The sequence below is a fragment of the Leguminivora glycinivorella genome, chromosome 26 (genome assembly GCF_023078275.1).
Source record: "Leguminivora glycinivorella isolate SPB_JAAS2020 chromosome 26, LegGlyc_1.1, whole genome shotgun sequence".
Lineage (NCBI taxonomy): Eukaryota > Metazoa > Arthropoda > Insecta > Lepidoptera > Tortricidae > Leguminivora > Leguminivora glycinivorella.
The window spans coordinates 7,788,169-7,804,290 of NC_062996.1; the positions used below are offsets into that span (position 1 = coordinate 7,788,169).

Consider the following 16,122-nt stretch of genomic DNA (forward strand, 5'->3'; position numbering starts at 1 on the left):
TAGGAAGCACTTCCTATCAAACCGTGTCGTACGCGAGTGGAATAAACTACCAGAAACAGTGATAAGTGCTCCCTCAGTGAACAGTTTCAAAAACAGACTTGATAAACATTTAAAACTAAAATATAAACATTAACTATAGAACAACAAGTGCAGTGATATACACGCATCAGCTATCAGCTGCTAGTGTATCAAATAATATAATATAATATAATAATATTTAAAATGTAGGGGCGACGGTTTCCCGTCCATAGAAAACTTTAATTACGCGCCTTTTTTAGTGGCTAGATTTGCTTGACGGCCGCGTTATAAGTGAATTTCACTCAGTGAGTAATTTCTTACCTGTCTGCAGATGGTTTGGTAAATATGTATGGGGTATAATTTATTTTTAATTTAACGTCTAGTGTTGCACACGTTGTTATCGGCAGGCCGCCGCCGATGCGCTACCCAACGGTAACTAATTTACATCTGTGTTAGTACCGTCGCCAACGACGCTCGGCTCTGTGGCCGAGTTCGCAGTTCGCACATGTGAGTTCAGGTTGCTTAAAATTTAAGGACTAATTTAATAAATAAATGTTGCAGTGTGTTCGGACGGCAGCGCACGCGCCAGGGAACAGCTCTCGATGGCTTGCTCCGTGGTGCTCGAGCGCCTCCGCGGCGACGCGACTGCTCACAGCGGGGCCAAACCAATCGCCTGCGAACACTGTGGCGAACGTTTTAGAAACGAAACTATCTTAAGGAAACACATTCAAGAGACACACTTGCCGCCAGCACCCAAACAATTTGCTTGTGATTTTTGTAGTGCTACATTCCAAACTGAATCACTTATTTTAGAGCATACAAAAATCGAACATGGTGTCACGAATTTCATGTGCGCTCATTGTGAGTATTCAGCAATTTCCAAGAGATGGTTGCGAGCTCATTTAAAAAGTCACTTCAGTTTCAAAAGCGTGATTAAAAGTGATTTACACAAACATCAAGCGATATACTACGAAGATAAGAAGACACACAAAACAACACACCTAAGATTAAATACCAGAGTAAGGCCTTATAAGTGTAGTTATTGCGACTACAAGTGCAGTAACAGGTCAACCCTAATAATACATGAAAGGACACATACTGATGAAAAGCCTTTTCAATGTAGCCACTGCGATCACAAATGCAGTGCGAAATCAGACTTACAACGACACCAAAGAATACACACCGGAGAAAAGCCTTACGCATGTAGTCTCTGTGCTTATAAATGCAATAAGAAATCACACTTACAGAGACACCAAAGAATACACACAGGAGAAAAGCCTTTCGCATGTAGTCACTGTGAGTACAAATTCACTCAGAAAACACAATTACAAAACCACATGAGATTACACACCGGCGAAAAGCCTTTCGCATGTAGTTATTGCGACTACAAATGCATTCAGAAAGCACACTTACAAAATCACATGAGATTACACACCGGAGAAAAGCCTTACGCGTGTAGCCATTGCGACTACAAATTCACTCGGAAAGCATACTTACAAAGTCACATGAGATTACACACCGGAGAAAAGCCTTACGCATGTAGTCACTGTGCTTATAAAAGCTGTACGAAATCAAACTTACGAAGTCACCAAAGAATACACACCGGAGAAAAGCCTTACGCATGTAGTCACTGTCCTTTTAAATGCAGTACGAAATCAGGCTTACGAACACATCAAAGAATACACACCGGAGAAAAGCCTTACGCATGTAGTCAATGTGCTTATAAATCCAGTACCAAACGAAACTTACAAAGACACCAAATAATACACACAGGAGAAAAGCATTACGCATGTAGCCACTGTGATTACAAATGCACTCAGAAATCATCTCTGCGACGTCACCAGAAGACTCACATTGGGATGAACCCTGACGACGCAGCAATGACCTAAATCAGAAACTTAGAGCATTGACATTTCACGCTCCTTCAATAAGGAAGGGGCTCCTGTCACGCAGCTCACGCGCGCTCCCGTATGTTAATGGGATGGGATTTTGCCGTTCCAATTATTATATTAATAAAAATATGATTTATTTTCCCTGCTTTGTCTGAAAAGTTAAAGTGTGTGCTTTGTTCGTGAACATGATCGAGCGGTGTGAAAATTAAAGAAAACAAAGGAGAGTGAGGGCGATGGTAATACAGTTCACTTCTGTTAATGTGAGTAACAAATAAGTCAGAGAGTAGAAGTATTTTATTTATTTATTATTTCTCAGTATTTATTTTCCTTCTTAGGCTAGGTATTTTACAATATGTATATAAAAATAAAATATAATAAAATATTTATTATTACGGCGAGGTTACAAAATGTAAATTGGATACAAATATCTTAATACTGTTCTAAACTAATAATATTAAATTAACATTTCTATAATAACCAAGCACAACATTCAAATATAAATTACATGAACGAAAATTATTAAATTAAATTGAGATCATAAGTATACTTAGTATGTGATAATTTTGTTACAAGTATGATAGTTTTCATGTATATTCTTAAATGTATACAATAGTGCTATAATCAAGATTTTCAATTTCGCACCTTACTATTAGCACCACTTGGAAACCTTCGTGGCCTAAATATGGTACTCGATTGAAAAGCTCTATTATATTACATTTGTCTAAAATACTATTTCGCTTTTTATTTTCAATTTTTAGGGTTCCGTACCTCAAAAGGAAAAAACGGAACCCTTATAGGATCACTTTGTTGTCCGTCTGTCCGTCCGTCCGTCCGTCTGTCAAGACCCTTTTTCTCAGGAACGCGTGGAGGTATGAAGCTGAAATTTATATCAATTACTCAGGTCTACTGTCCCTTGAAGCTGTGAAAAAATCAAACTTCTAAGCCAACGCAATCAAAAGATACAGCCGTTTATGCCGCAAATTTTCGACACTTGCAAGGGAATCAAAACCTACAGGGTGCTTCCCGTGAACTCAGAATCTTGAAATTTGGTACGAAGCAACGTCTTATAGCATAGATAAAGGAAAAATTACGAAAACCATAAATTTTTAGTTACATCACATAATATATTTTTTTTTAATAATTTTAACCTTACTACCCATTTCCTCATAAACGCGTAGAGGTATTAAATTGAAATTCATACCAAATACTCAGGTCTATAATACCTTTAAGCTGTAACAAAATCAAACTTCTATGTCAACGCAATCAAAAGAAACAGCAATTTAAGCTGCATATTTTGAAACTCGCAAGTACTCGCAAGGGAATCAAAACCTAAAGGGTACTTCCAGTCGACCTAGAATCTTGAAATTTGGCATGAAGCAACGTTTTATAGCACACATAAAGGAAAAATTCCGAAAACCTTAAATTTTTAGTTACATTACAAAATATATATTTTTTAATAAATATAAACTTATTACTTTTTTCCTCATGAACGCGTAGAGCTATCAAGTTGAATACCATAGTTATGACTCGATTGTCGTAATGAACGAACTTTGTAAACCTTGCAGGTTTGTACGGAACCCTCGGTGCGCGAGTCCGACTCGCACTTGGCCGGTTTTTTTTTATTATTGATCCAATTCACGACTACTTACCGAAGAGTTTCGATGCAAGTCCGGTAAAGTTATTCAAGACGCAATAAAACTATAATTGTAAACACAAAAACCACTTCTTTTGAGCAGGCTGGTGAAAGATGCTCGCGAATGTTGGATTATGTAGTCTCGGTAAAACACAGGTTTGTGCGTTCACCGTTAAGGAAACCCGATTTATTGTGGTTCCACAGTTCCAAAGCACAGCCCTTACCTTGTCAGGGAGTGTTGGGATCCTTGGAGTCGACATTTCGAGCGACGTCCAATTCCGTTCAAAAACTTGTTGTGCTCAATAGAGCGAGGGGATACTTTACTCCGGGGCAAAGAGTGCTCTTGTACAAGTCGCAAGTCAGACCCCACATGGAGTATTGCTGTCACCTTTGGGCAGGAGCACCTGGATACCAGCTTGCACCCTTTGACTCGGTCCAGAGACGCGTGTGCGAATTGTCGACGATCCCAAACTTACGGGCGGTATTGAACCCTTTTTTTAATACTACGTCGGTGGCAAACAAGCATACGGCCCGCCTGATGTAAAGCGGTCACCGTAACCTATGGACGCCTGCAAATCAAACAGTGTCACATGCGCGTTGCCACCCCATTAGAAACTTGTACATTCCCTTTTGCTGTGTTAAGTACACAGCAAAAAGGAGTGTAGGTACAAGTTCTAAGAAGGGTTCGGGTTGCCGACGACTCAAAGGACAATAGACGGAACAAGTTAGTTCCGTAAGTCCTCCTGTCATCAGCACACCGAACCCTCGTTGAGCTCTGGCATCCTTACTCACCGACAGGAACACAACACTATGAGTAGGGTCTTGTGCTATTAGGCTGCGGTCTTCTGTAAGGACTCTACTCTAGATTCGAGCGAGACAATATCCGCTGTGCTGTGCCCTACCACACAAAACAGAATATCATCCGCTATGCCCTACCTCCTACAGCCCTACCCTTAAGTCTAAGGAGAAACTTCGCCTCCTTATGTGTGATATTCTATCGCCTGTACAATGTGTTGTGTTCTGTCTGAGGAACTATTTGACATGACATGATGCCAACGTCCTTTTTTTAAATACCTATCCAACAATATATCACATGTTGGGGTTGGAATGAAAAAAAATATCAGCCCCACTTTACATGTAGGGGGGTACCCTAATAAAACATTTTTTTCCATTTTTTATTTTTGCACTTTGTTGGCGTGATTGATATACACATTGGTACCAAATTTCAGCTTTCTAGTGCTAACGGTTACTGAGATTATCCGCGGACGGACGGACAGACAGACATGGCGAAACTATAAGGGTTCCTAGTTGACTACGGAACCCTAATGAGCTCAGCGGAGACTCGTCTTCATAGAACGCGTGCTTTCCTAAACATAATCGTTGGAGGAGTCATCACATCATCGAGCCAGACTTATTTCGCGCCTTTTTGGTGCCAATTTTTTTTCCCAGTCTGTATTTCCGTGTGTAAAACATGTATAAGTAATAAATAATAAAATGTTTAAACATTAATATGCCTTTCTTTTTATTCCACCAAGAACAAAAGACATGAGGTATTTGCAAGTTTCATGATATTATTTAATTATTTATTATTATTTATTAAGAAAAAAATTGGTTGTCTGTAAAGTCGGTTTACGGACGGTAGTTTAACGTGATAACGTCAAACATTACAGTAGTATAGACAGGGGCGGTCAGAGTATAGCAAAAGGGGCCCGATTCTGGGACTTTTTTCACGTTTTTTTATTTATTTATTAAAAATACACAAAAGTTAACAGTATTTCACCAAAGCACTTATGTGGTAATATAATTATGTACATGTTAAATTGACATAAATAAAAGCAAACACACTTAAAAGTTAAACTATGGTTATTACATTAATCACCTAAGGAGTGTAGGGTCTATGAACCTTAAGAGTTTTCTGTAAAACACACCAACACTATCAGCAAATATGTCAATATCGTCTGTCTCCAACTAGGGTGTGCAAACCGGTTAACCGAAAAACCGGTTAACCGAAAAACCGGTTAACCGAGACTTTTTGGCCTCTGTTAAAAACCGGTTTTTTAGTCTCTAACCGGTTAATAACCGAAACTGTATTTATTTCTCAAAATTTGGAAAATTAGGCATTAAAAGGTTCAAAAATACGTAATTATTTCATGTTTTGTAATAATAAAGATTTATTCATTACTTTTCATTACGTTTAACGTGATAACGTCAAACATTACAGTAGTATAGACAGGGGCGGTCAGAGTATAGCAAAAGGGGCCCGATTCTGGGACTTTTTTCACGTTTTTTTATTTATTTATTAAAAATACACAAAAGTTAACAGTATTTCACCAAAGCACTTATGTGGTAATATAATTATGTACATGTTAAATTGACATAAATAAAAGCAAACACACTTAAAAGTTAAACTATGGTTATTACATTAATCACCTAAGGAGTGTAGGGTCTATGAACCTTAAGAGTTTTCTGTAAAACACACCAACACTATCAGCAAATATGTCAATATCGTCTGTCTCCAACTAGGGTGTGCAAACCGGTTAACCGAAAAACCGGTTAACCGAAAAACCGGTTAACCGAGACTTTTTGGCCTCTGTTAAAAACCGGTTTTTTAGTCTCTAACCGGTTAATAACCGAAACTGTATTTATTTCTCAAAATTTGGAAAATTAGGCATTAAAAGGTTCAAAAATACGTAATTATTTCATGTTTTGTAATAATAAAGATTTATTCATTACTTTTCATTGACAACATTATTATCTGTAATGATTTTATTTTAAAATTAGTCTCGAGTCTGCTCAATTATACATTTTATACAATACAGTAGAGTCCGGTTAGTATAATACGGTTAGTATTTTACACAGAATCCGTCCGTCAAGTCCGGTTGCAACGACGAGCGACAAAGTTTTTAGTTTTACTAGTAAATTGAGGAAACAAAGCTACTTCCACCCGAGCACGGCCCCCTGTCTTGCCTACAACAAGTAGCAAGATTACATTGTGGCCATGTAACTTTTTGGAGTATTGCTTTTAAAATTTTAACAATTTGTTCGCCTCGGGTCTAATCTTATAAGCTAAATAGAACCCAATTTGTATTTTTCGATTGCGTATAATAGTTATTTGTTATACAAGGGGGCAAAGTTGTATTTTAACGCCGAGTGTGGAATTGAAAAACGAGCAAGTGAAAGGAATCCTGAACTTGCGAGTTATTTAACACACGAGAAGTAAAATACATTTGCACCCGAGTGTAACACAAAACTTTTCCCCTCACTATAAGCAAGGAAACTACAACTCAAAAAATGCGTTACTGCTTTCAGTAGTTCCACAGGTGGTAAATCATCTTTATTACTAGATTCACCTACTTTTATCAATTTTAAAGCAGTTTATTTGACTTTATTCAAGGTCAAATTACTTTACCCACTAGTGGATAAAATGCGTTTTTACCCGCTGGTATTAAAGGACAAAACACGTGTTTCCGAGCTAGTGAGGGGAAAACTAGCTTTACTTACAAATTATGAGCAAGCACGCATACTAAAAAGGACTTTTCTAACTAAACAAGTCACAATAAAATAAGGTATTAATACTATGATAATAATACCCTGTAAATAAACCTATTGATTGAAATGTTTTAGTAATAGAGATGTAGATATTACTTTTAATTAAAAGAAATGAAATTCGTTTTGTACGACATCCGGTTAGTACGACGTAATATCAGCGGTCCCTTGAGCGTCGTTGTAACCGGAGTCTACCGTATATTTCAAACTATATTTTTTAAAAGAAAGGTAAAATGGAGATCTTGGTTTTCTTACATCAATTGCTTGTATTACTAGGGGCTCTGGGAGCTGTAGACCTTCGCGACATGCCTAGAAAACGCAAAACTGACGAATCACATTCAAACCACAGAAGCCTTTTTTAGCAATTTCCGCATTTACCAAATTTCCAAAAACTGGATTAAAATGATCTTCATCGTGCAAGTAATACCTGCTACGATATCATCAACATCAGAATTCTTAAAGGTAATGGTAATTATTGCGTAGTACGGCCATTTACTAAAAATCCTCAAAACCGGTTAATAACCGGTTAACCGGTTTTGAAGGAAAAGTCTCGGTTATTAACCGGTTTTTTAAGTTAACCGGTTTTTGCATACCCTATCTCCAACATGATGCGGTTAAGAGCAGCTCGGGCTCGAGCGGTGCGCCGGCCGCCGCGAACAGGCGCCGCCGCCGCCGCGCCGGCACCGCGCCCGGCATGCCAACCACCACATTCGCTCTTGGTACTTGCAGCCCCATTCTCTCAAGCACGGATGCGTCATCTATATACTCTATGGTGAAACAGTTGGCGGTAATGCATAATATGCAGCAGTTTCCGTCTGGTTTCTAGAGTTTGAAGACCAACCATTCCTGTTACGAATAGAGATGGATACATATATGGGTAATACCCGTACAGTCGTTTGTAAATGTGCCTACAGAACTTCCTCTGCACTCTTTCTAGTGATTTGCCAATAACTTTTGGGAATACTGGTGTGAGTAGATAGATAAAAAGCCTTTAACACAATTATCAGAAGTGAATACTTACAATCTTTCCTCAAAGCTCTTCGCTCCATCCATTTACCGCAATGATGGCAATGTTTGCCAAAGCAGACCAGATTTGGCTATGAAAAAACATACGTATATATTTTTATTTATTTATTATATTTTAGAAACATACAGTCGTTTACAAACAGTACTTATACAATATTGTTAAAGTATATAGACCTAGAGTTTAGTTATATTATAATCCTTAAAAAATATATGTTTTACTATAATAGAAAGTAATATTGCAAATACTTAAAATTTTTGGCATTGTATGACCATTTCAATTTTCAAATAAAACCTTAGACCTATATACGAGTATAGGGACTCGACATGTTGTTCTATGCCATAGATTTATATATATTAAGCTAGATTGAGTTGTTAAGCCAAAAACTTTTACTAGTCTGACAAGAACGCCTTTCTGCGCCGGTGATAAAGTTCAATTTAGTATGGCAAAAAAGTGTGAGCTCAGTCCCTAATGTCCCTATTGTACCATGTTTAGCGGCCCAAATGTCATTGTCAGTGAGTTCCAAAGACAGGGGACAGCGGAATCACATTTTTTGCCATACTAAATTGAACCTTATTACTGAGACAAAAAGGTGACCGTTTTCGCTATTCTGAACTATCGAAAACGGTCCACATGAGAGGGCATTGTTTGGGCTGGTGTCCCTCTCGCACGTGTGGCCAGTGTTAATGAGCCATAATAGTAGTATTTATATATATATATATATATATATATATATATATATATATATATATATATATATATATATATATATATATATATATATATACATATATATATATTACCTGACTTTATAACTTCTTATATTATTTTAGTGTTATATTCAAACTAGGGTTTCGATATATTTCAAAGAATTGGAAAATAATTACAATGTAATTATTTTGATGCCAATAAATCAAAGATTTGTATAATTCAAAACGACGTTCACTGAATAATGTTGACATTGTCAGTAAGTGCGAGAGGGACACCAGCCCAAACAATGACCTCTCATGTGGACACACTTTTTGACCTAACTACACAATCTAGTTTAATAATTCTAAATCTATGATGAGTTCAGACGGGATATGTTCTGTAAAAAAGTCGTATAAATTGAAATAATTAATTTTGTCGAGAACAACACACGGGCGCGCCATCTGTCCCAGCTGTGGTGCTTTACTCAGGCCACACGCTATAACCATACCGAGCGCATCGATCAGCCGCTTAGTTCCAACGCGCGCCAATAGATGGCACAAAAGCTATATTGCGAAACGGGACAATGACGTCATCTTTTTCGTGCATGCTGCCCGTAGTAACGAGTTATTAGACGTTATCACGTCAAAAAAAAAAATGGCACTGAAAAATGGCGCCACCGTCTTTGTAAAACGCTTAACATGTGGCAACTATTGAGTTGCTATTGTACACCTTTTGTATGAGAACAGTAAGTTAGGATAAACAATTTTAGTTCCATTTTAATCCTATTTTTGTCAGCCTGTATTGAAGATTTTATGAAAAATGAAAATGAAAATGAAATATTTATTTTTCAAGTAGGCATATTACAATGCGCATATGAACGTCAAATAAAGCTACTTATTATACTTATTATATCTTAATTTCGAAGTTGCGGTACGGTACAGTCGTGTGTTAACTTCTTAACGTATCTCAAAATCAAAACTGTCAAGTGATGACTGTCACTTCAGTTTGAAGGTTAGGTTGTTGTTAAAAAATATAACTACTTGCTCTTGCTCCTGGTTAGTGTTAGCATCTGTTAGGTACTACGTTTTTATTTCAAATACATTATTATTTCACATAAGATAATTCCCGTTGTTGGAGTTTGGCAGTCACGGCTACTTGTAGGAATTGGCGTATGCAATACGCATACAAGCGTAGCGGTTGCGATGGACGTGTTGCTAGCGTGTCGCTGCTGCCTGCTTTGTCCCCCGGACAAAGACCTGACGACGCCGCACACACATCTCGGCAAAACGGAGATATATGCCGACATGATCAAGGAGTGTTTTGATATTCAAGTAAGTTGTGTGCACAAATTTAAAAGTGTGTGAAGTCAATGGATGACACTGTTAAAAATGTTAGGACAGCATGGTGTTTAATTAAATGTGTGAATCATTGAGGTATATGTACTACGTACTAGAGGCGACGTTGCTAAGAGAATTTTTACACAACGCACTGCGGTCCAATGGACCGCAACGTTGTCAGTCCTTACCGGGTCCTTGCGGTGCAGTGACGTGCCGTGATGCATTTACTTTCCACGTGAATAATGCCTTCTTGTGTGCTTAAAAATTGTACTAATCACTCGAGGAAATCAAATAAAAGCCAAGGTGTGACATTTCATCGGTAAATTAAACAAAAAACTCTTCTATAATATTTTAAGATTGAATATTCTACAAACTCGCCAGCGGGAGCGACACTGCCGCCATTTTGGTGACGCAATCATAGACTATAAAAAGTTAACCGCGCAGATGTGCCATTTACACTGTTCCTACTAATGTGTTTCACCTCTTAATATATATATTTCTATTTGGAAAATTATTAAGTAACTACTTACTATTTCATTAATTATGTTACTAAAATATAGAAAAAGTTTATTTGTTTAATATATATAGTTCATAGTTTTTGAGTAAAATTGTATTTTTAGCACGCTCACTTTTTGCAATTTTCTTCGGCCTGGTCATGAAAAAAGGGAACAATTGATACGTTTTGTCCGTATTTATGTTCATTGTGTATTTTAAAGAAGAAGATAAATACAGCACAATTATTTTGTATTGTTTAAGTTGTAAATAAATAAATAAGTTTGACTAGAATATCCGTATTTTATTTAACTATAATATAAAATTCCCGTTAGGCAGAATATAATAATGTGTCACATCTGGTGGTAGACCTACTCTACGCGTAAATAACCGCTCCCCGCACCCCGCGCATTTGTCAGCATGTGCAGAGTTTTCGCTTGGCAACGTCGCCTCTAGTACATAGTACATATACCTCAATGGTGTGAATGGTTTAAGTTGCAGCTGGCAGTGGGCGGCTCGGGCTCGAGCGGCATCTGCTGTACGTGCGTGGGCCGCCTGCGAGACGCGAGCGACTTCAAGCTGCAAGTGCAGCGCAGCCAGGCGGAGCTGCAGGCGCGCTCGCAGGGAGCGAGCCTCGTCAAAGGTCAGTGTATTGTGACAAGCAAATAAACGGATATCTATCTATATATCTGGGTCCACTCAGCAGGTTGGTGACTTTTCTATCCAGCCAAAACCAGAATGTAGTATCTGGTTGGATACCGGTTAGAGTTTTAGTACCTAAACTAAGAATAAAATTTGAGTATCATTAGTCACATAGTAATCAATATTATGGTTAGATTTAACTCGCAAATAAATATAAGCATTAGATAGTACAAAATACTGTGAATTAAGTTCATTTCCTATCAGGATTCAGTTTGGTTTCTAATCATTAACATTCCTATTAACTTTTGCTTTGTTTAGATAAAAACTTCAGACTGAATATTCAGTGACTCGCTGGGGTGGTCTGCATGTTAGAATCCCGCCAAACTATCCGTGGCATCTCTACTAGTGACATGGTTGTTGTACCAGAGAACCTCCCCGCCACCCGATTGGCGTGAGTTTGGGTTCTTTGGACAAAAGGGCGCTGGTTCTGTCCGGAAATCGGCACCTTAGGAAGATTGCACCCGTTTTCGGGATGCGAACAAATGGGGAGAACTTAAAAGAAAAATATATAAATAAAAGCCCTACACTCACCCGCGCTTTGACGTATAGGCCTTTGCCGCACTTTTGGTTTTAATTAAATCCACGGTTTTTCCGCTCGCCGTTTTATTTCTTATTTCTTTATTTCTTTCCGCAGTTCACCACCGCCGTGAACGTCACCGATTTTCTTTCTTCATCTTCTGACATATTCTTTTTCTTCTTTCATGTCATATTGTTTAAATCTTGTTCTAAAGATAACGCCTTTTGCGCATGCCCGTAATTTCCCCATACGAGATAAATATATATGATAAAATGATGTGAGAGCGAGACATGATAAATGTAAACAATTTAGGATGCGTTCCGAAACTACTTATGGTATTAAAAACTAAACATTCCCCCGCCCGAGAAAGGCTAAAGCCTTTATCAACAATAAACAAAGAAAATAAAACACTAAATTAAAACAATTTGGTACCGCTAACTCCGCTTAGTCGTCCAAAGGAAGCCTACAAATTTTAACAACAGGCCGCGTGAGGCTACCTGTAGAAGTTTTGAGACGTACTACCCTAACAACACCGTCTTTGCCGGGTAGCAGTTCTTCTATCCTTCCTAATTTCCATTTTAGAGGAGGTAAATTCTCCTCCTTTATCAGGACAAGATCACCCAGCTGAGGCGGATCAGTTGGAGATGTCCATTTTCTACGCATTTGAAGAGAATGGAGGTATTGTTCACTCCATTTTCTCCACAACCGTTGAGACATAGCTTGTATTAAGTTAAACCGATTCAACCGTGAGTTCGGAATGTCCTCGAAATTGTACTCCGGAACCGAAAGCAAAGGTCTTCCAATAAGTAGATGAGCAGGCGTCAAAACCTCCAATTCATTAGGATCTTGGGTCAATGGGCATAGAGGACGACAATTAAGGACTGCCTCCACCCTGGTAAATACCGTTACCAATTCGTCAAACGTTAAAACCTGTTCACCTATGACGCGCCGCAATAGTGTCTTAGCCGACTTTACGGTCGCCTCAAAAAGACCACCGAAATGTGGCGCCGCTGGCGAATTAAACCGCCACGTTATAGACTGTTTGGCCGCGCCGTCGCTAAGCCCTTGTTGTGCTTCCTCAGAAGCCAAATATTTCCGCACATCATCCAAGTATCTGTTGGCACCTGTATAATTGGTTCCGCAATCTGAACGTATCACACTCGGCATTCCGCGTCGAGATGTGAACCGTGTCAAAGCCGCAAGAAACCCTTCTGTCGAAAGGTCAGTGACACACTCCAAATGAACCCCTTTGGATGCAGAACAGATAAATACGCAAAGATACGCCTTCAGAATTTTTGCGTTCCGCAAACGAGACTGCTTAATGCTGAATGGACCAGCAAAGTCAGTTTGAACTGTGTGAAACACACCAGTTGAATTAACTCGATCCCATGGCAGCGCTGACATAATCGGCGCTGTTGGTCTGGCTTTGGTTTTAAAACATTTCATACACTTGAAAATTCGTGTACGAGTCACTTGTCCCGCAGAAATAATCCAAAATTGCCGCTGTAATACCGACATCAAAACCGTTGCCCCCGCGTGGCAATAGGTCACATGAAAATGATCCACGATCAAAACCGTTAGAGCATGTGATTTTGGTAAAATCACCGGATGCTTTCGTGGAAAAGACAAACTTGAATGCTCCAGACGACCTCCAACGCGCAATAAACCGTCATCCGCAATAAACGGCAAAAGCCGACGTAGCCGCTTGGAACATTGTTTATTCTGGTCTAAGCAGTGGATATCATCCGCAAACTCCTCCTGCTGAACCAATTTGATTAACCGCTGCAAAGCGAACCGTCGCTCTGGGACTGATAATACCCCCCTAAGTTTCTCGGACAAAGGCCTGGCATTGTTGACAAACCGGAAACAATATGCTACGACCGTCAATAGCATATTTAAACAACTAAACCGCGTAAAAATATTATCTTTGTCAACAATCCCGACCAGGGCCTGAACATTTACCTTCACTTTCCGCAATCCAGGTAATGGATCTTCCGCTTTGTCCATTATATTCCTGGGCCAGGTCTCCGCATCACCTGATAACCAAGGAGGTCCCCACCATAAAGGATGCTCCAATAGTACTGACGCGCGACAACCGCGACTCGCGACATCAGCAGGGTTCATTTCTGAAGGTAAGTGTCTCCAGGCTATGTTTAAACCGCAATTTAGAATCTGAGAAACTCGATTTCCCTCAAAAGTCTGCAACAAATGTGGCGATGTCTTCAACCACGAGAGAACGATAGTGCTGTCACACCATCCGAAGATTCCGTCTATCGTCAGGTCATCACTGATTGCAGCAACAACGTATTTCAAAAGTCTGACTAGCAACGCCGCACCGCTTAATTCAAGTTTCGGTATAGTTAGTTTCGATTTAACCGGCGAGACTCGCGATTTTGCCATCATCAAACTAACCTTGACCCTTCCGTCATGTCCCACAGTCCTCAGATAAACCGCTGCACCATACCCAAGTTCTGATGCATCTGAGAAACCATGCAGAGAACACGATTTGACGTCTAATAAGACAAAGCGTTCCAACCGCAGATTTGAAATAAGAGGCATATCTTTTAAAATGCCTTGCCATTCCGCAACTACGTCATCAGGAGCTTTCGCATCCCATGACATATTTTTCAGCCAGAGATGCTGCATGAGGACCTTGCCCTGAAAGATTACTGGGCAGATCCACCCCAAAGGATCAAATGCCCTAGCTAAAGTTGACAAGATTGACCGTTTAGTACATCCGCTAGTGTCATCCAGCTTCGTACGATATGAGAAACAGTCACTGCTAGAATCCCATTGAACGCCTAGGATTTTATAGAAACTAGGCCCATCCGCATTGTCAAATATTTTGCGAGGTTTTTCTAAATGCTCCTCTGCTATGTCCTGTAAGACTTCCTTACTGCTTGACGTCCATTTACTAAGCTCAAAACCGCCAGAGCGTAGTAAATCCGTCAGTTCCTGCTTCAACTTGCTTGCGTCTTCTATGGAATCGGCTCCACCTAAAATGATAGATAGATAGATAGATAGATAAAAGCTTTATTTGAATGCTGCAATAACACACAATTACAAATGCAACACAGAACAACAAAAAGAGAAGAAGAAAAAAAACATACAATTGTCTTAAAATTACGTACACAACATTAAAAAAATGCTTACCAACACTCTGTGCATTGCAGCAAAAACAAAAGGGTTCCGACTCAGCTATACGCTTCACCCTTTCGAGTGAGGCACTGATATTCTGCCGGCACCCAGATCACGTTACAGTTAAATAAATAAAGAAATGTGTATAAATGAAGAAATAGGTTAAGGTAATTTTAAAGTAAGGTGAGAAAACAATTTATGATTATAAATATAATTATATACATTGCTGTGAAATGAAATACAAATTAAAGTGGAAATAATACATACATATACAATTAATGATCAACAAGAATATAGAAAATGTGTAAGTAATACTTGTGTTATAAAGTGTTATAAAGTGCGCAAACGTGCCGTTAAGAATGTACCGTAAAAATAATTATATCCTAAAATCCGCGACCAAAAATCCGTATGGTATCCCTGTTTTTTGTTTCTCCAGTAATATCTTTTTAAAGTGCAATTTGAAAGATTTCTTACTTTTTAGTTGTCTTACAGGTGGAGGGATATCATTCCAGCATTTGGTCGCGAGATATCGGAAACAACCAGTAAATGCGACTGTTCTGTGTGGATACATTTCCAAAAGGCAACGTCGAGTTGACCTAGTACCATGGCGGTTATGAAAAGTTGATGTGGATACTTTGGAAAAGAGATATTCCGGTGATTTATTATTTAAAACGCCAAAAAGTAGACATGCAAGATGAAGATGTCTCCGAGAAGACATATTGAGAATGGACGATTTGTTCAGATACGGAGATATATGGCTTCTTGGAGGTATTGAATAAATAAATCTATAACAAGCATTTTGTACTCTCTGTATCAAGCGGCGAGTCTTTTGTTGCAAGCGTGGTCCATAGACGATATCACCGTAATTTAATTTGGATAGAACCAGCGATTCACACAAAATCATGCGAACGTTCTCATTTAAGAGATTGCGAATCTGGTACAGGATTTTTAAGCGAAAGAAACATGACCTGACCAATTCACCTACGTGTTTCTCGAACCTCAACTGGCTATCAACCACTACACCTAAGTTTCTCGCCTCTTCTACGCGTTCGAGTGAGGAACCATTGATTTTTAAATGAAGATCACAGTTTAAAATACGGAAAATTTGTGTTTTGGTGCCCATAATCATGTAC

General features: G+C 38.8%; 1 protein-coding gene across 14 annotated transcripts in view; it reads left to right on the forward strand.

The window, feature by feature from the left end:
- LOC125239878 (zinc finger protein 883-like) overlaps positions 1-16,122 on the forward strand; it is a 202,214-nt gene that overhangs the window by 69,342 nt on the left and 116,750 nt on the right. For 3 of the 14 annotated variants that reach the window (XM_048147615.1, XM_048147625.1, XM_048147631.1), the window contains exons 1-2: positions 9,848-10,134; positions 11,128-11,275. The exons of 10 other annotated variants lie outside the window; for them this stretch is intronic. In XM_048147615.1, the coding sequence (XP_048003572.1) occupies positions 10,006-10,134; positions 11,128-11,275 (277 nt within the window). In that variant the 5' untranslated portion in view covers positions 9,848-10,005. Of the gene's footprint in view, positions 1-9,847; positions 10,135-11,127; positions 11,276-16,122 lie in introns of those variants that run through there. One more of the 14 variants, XM_048147620.1, reaches the window with a different exon arrangement.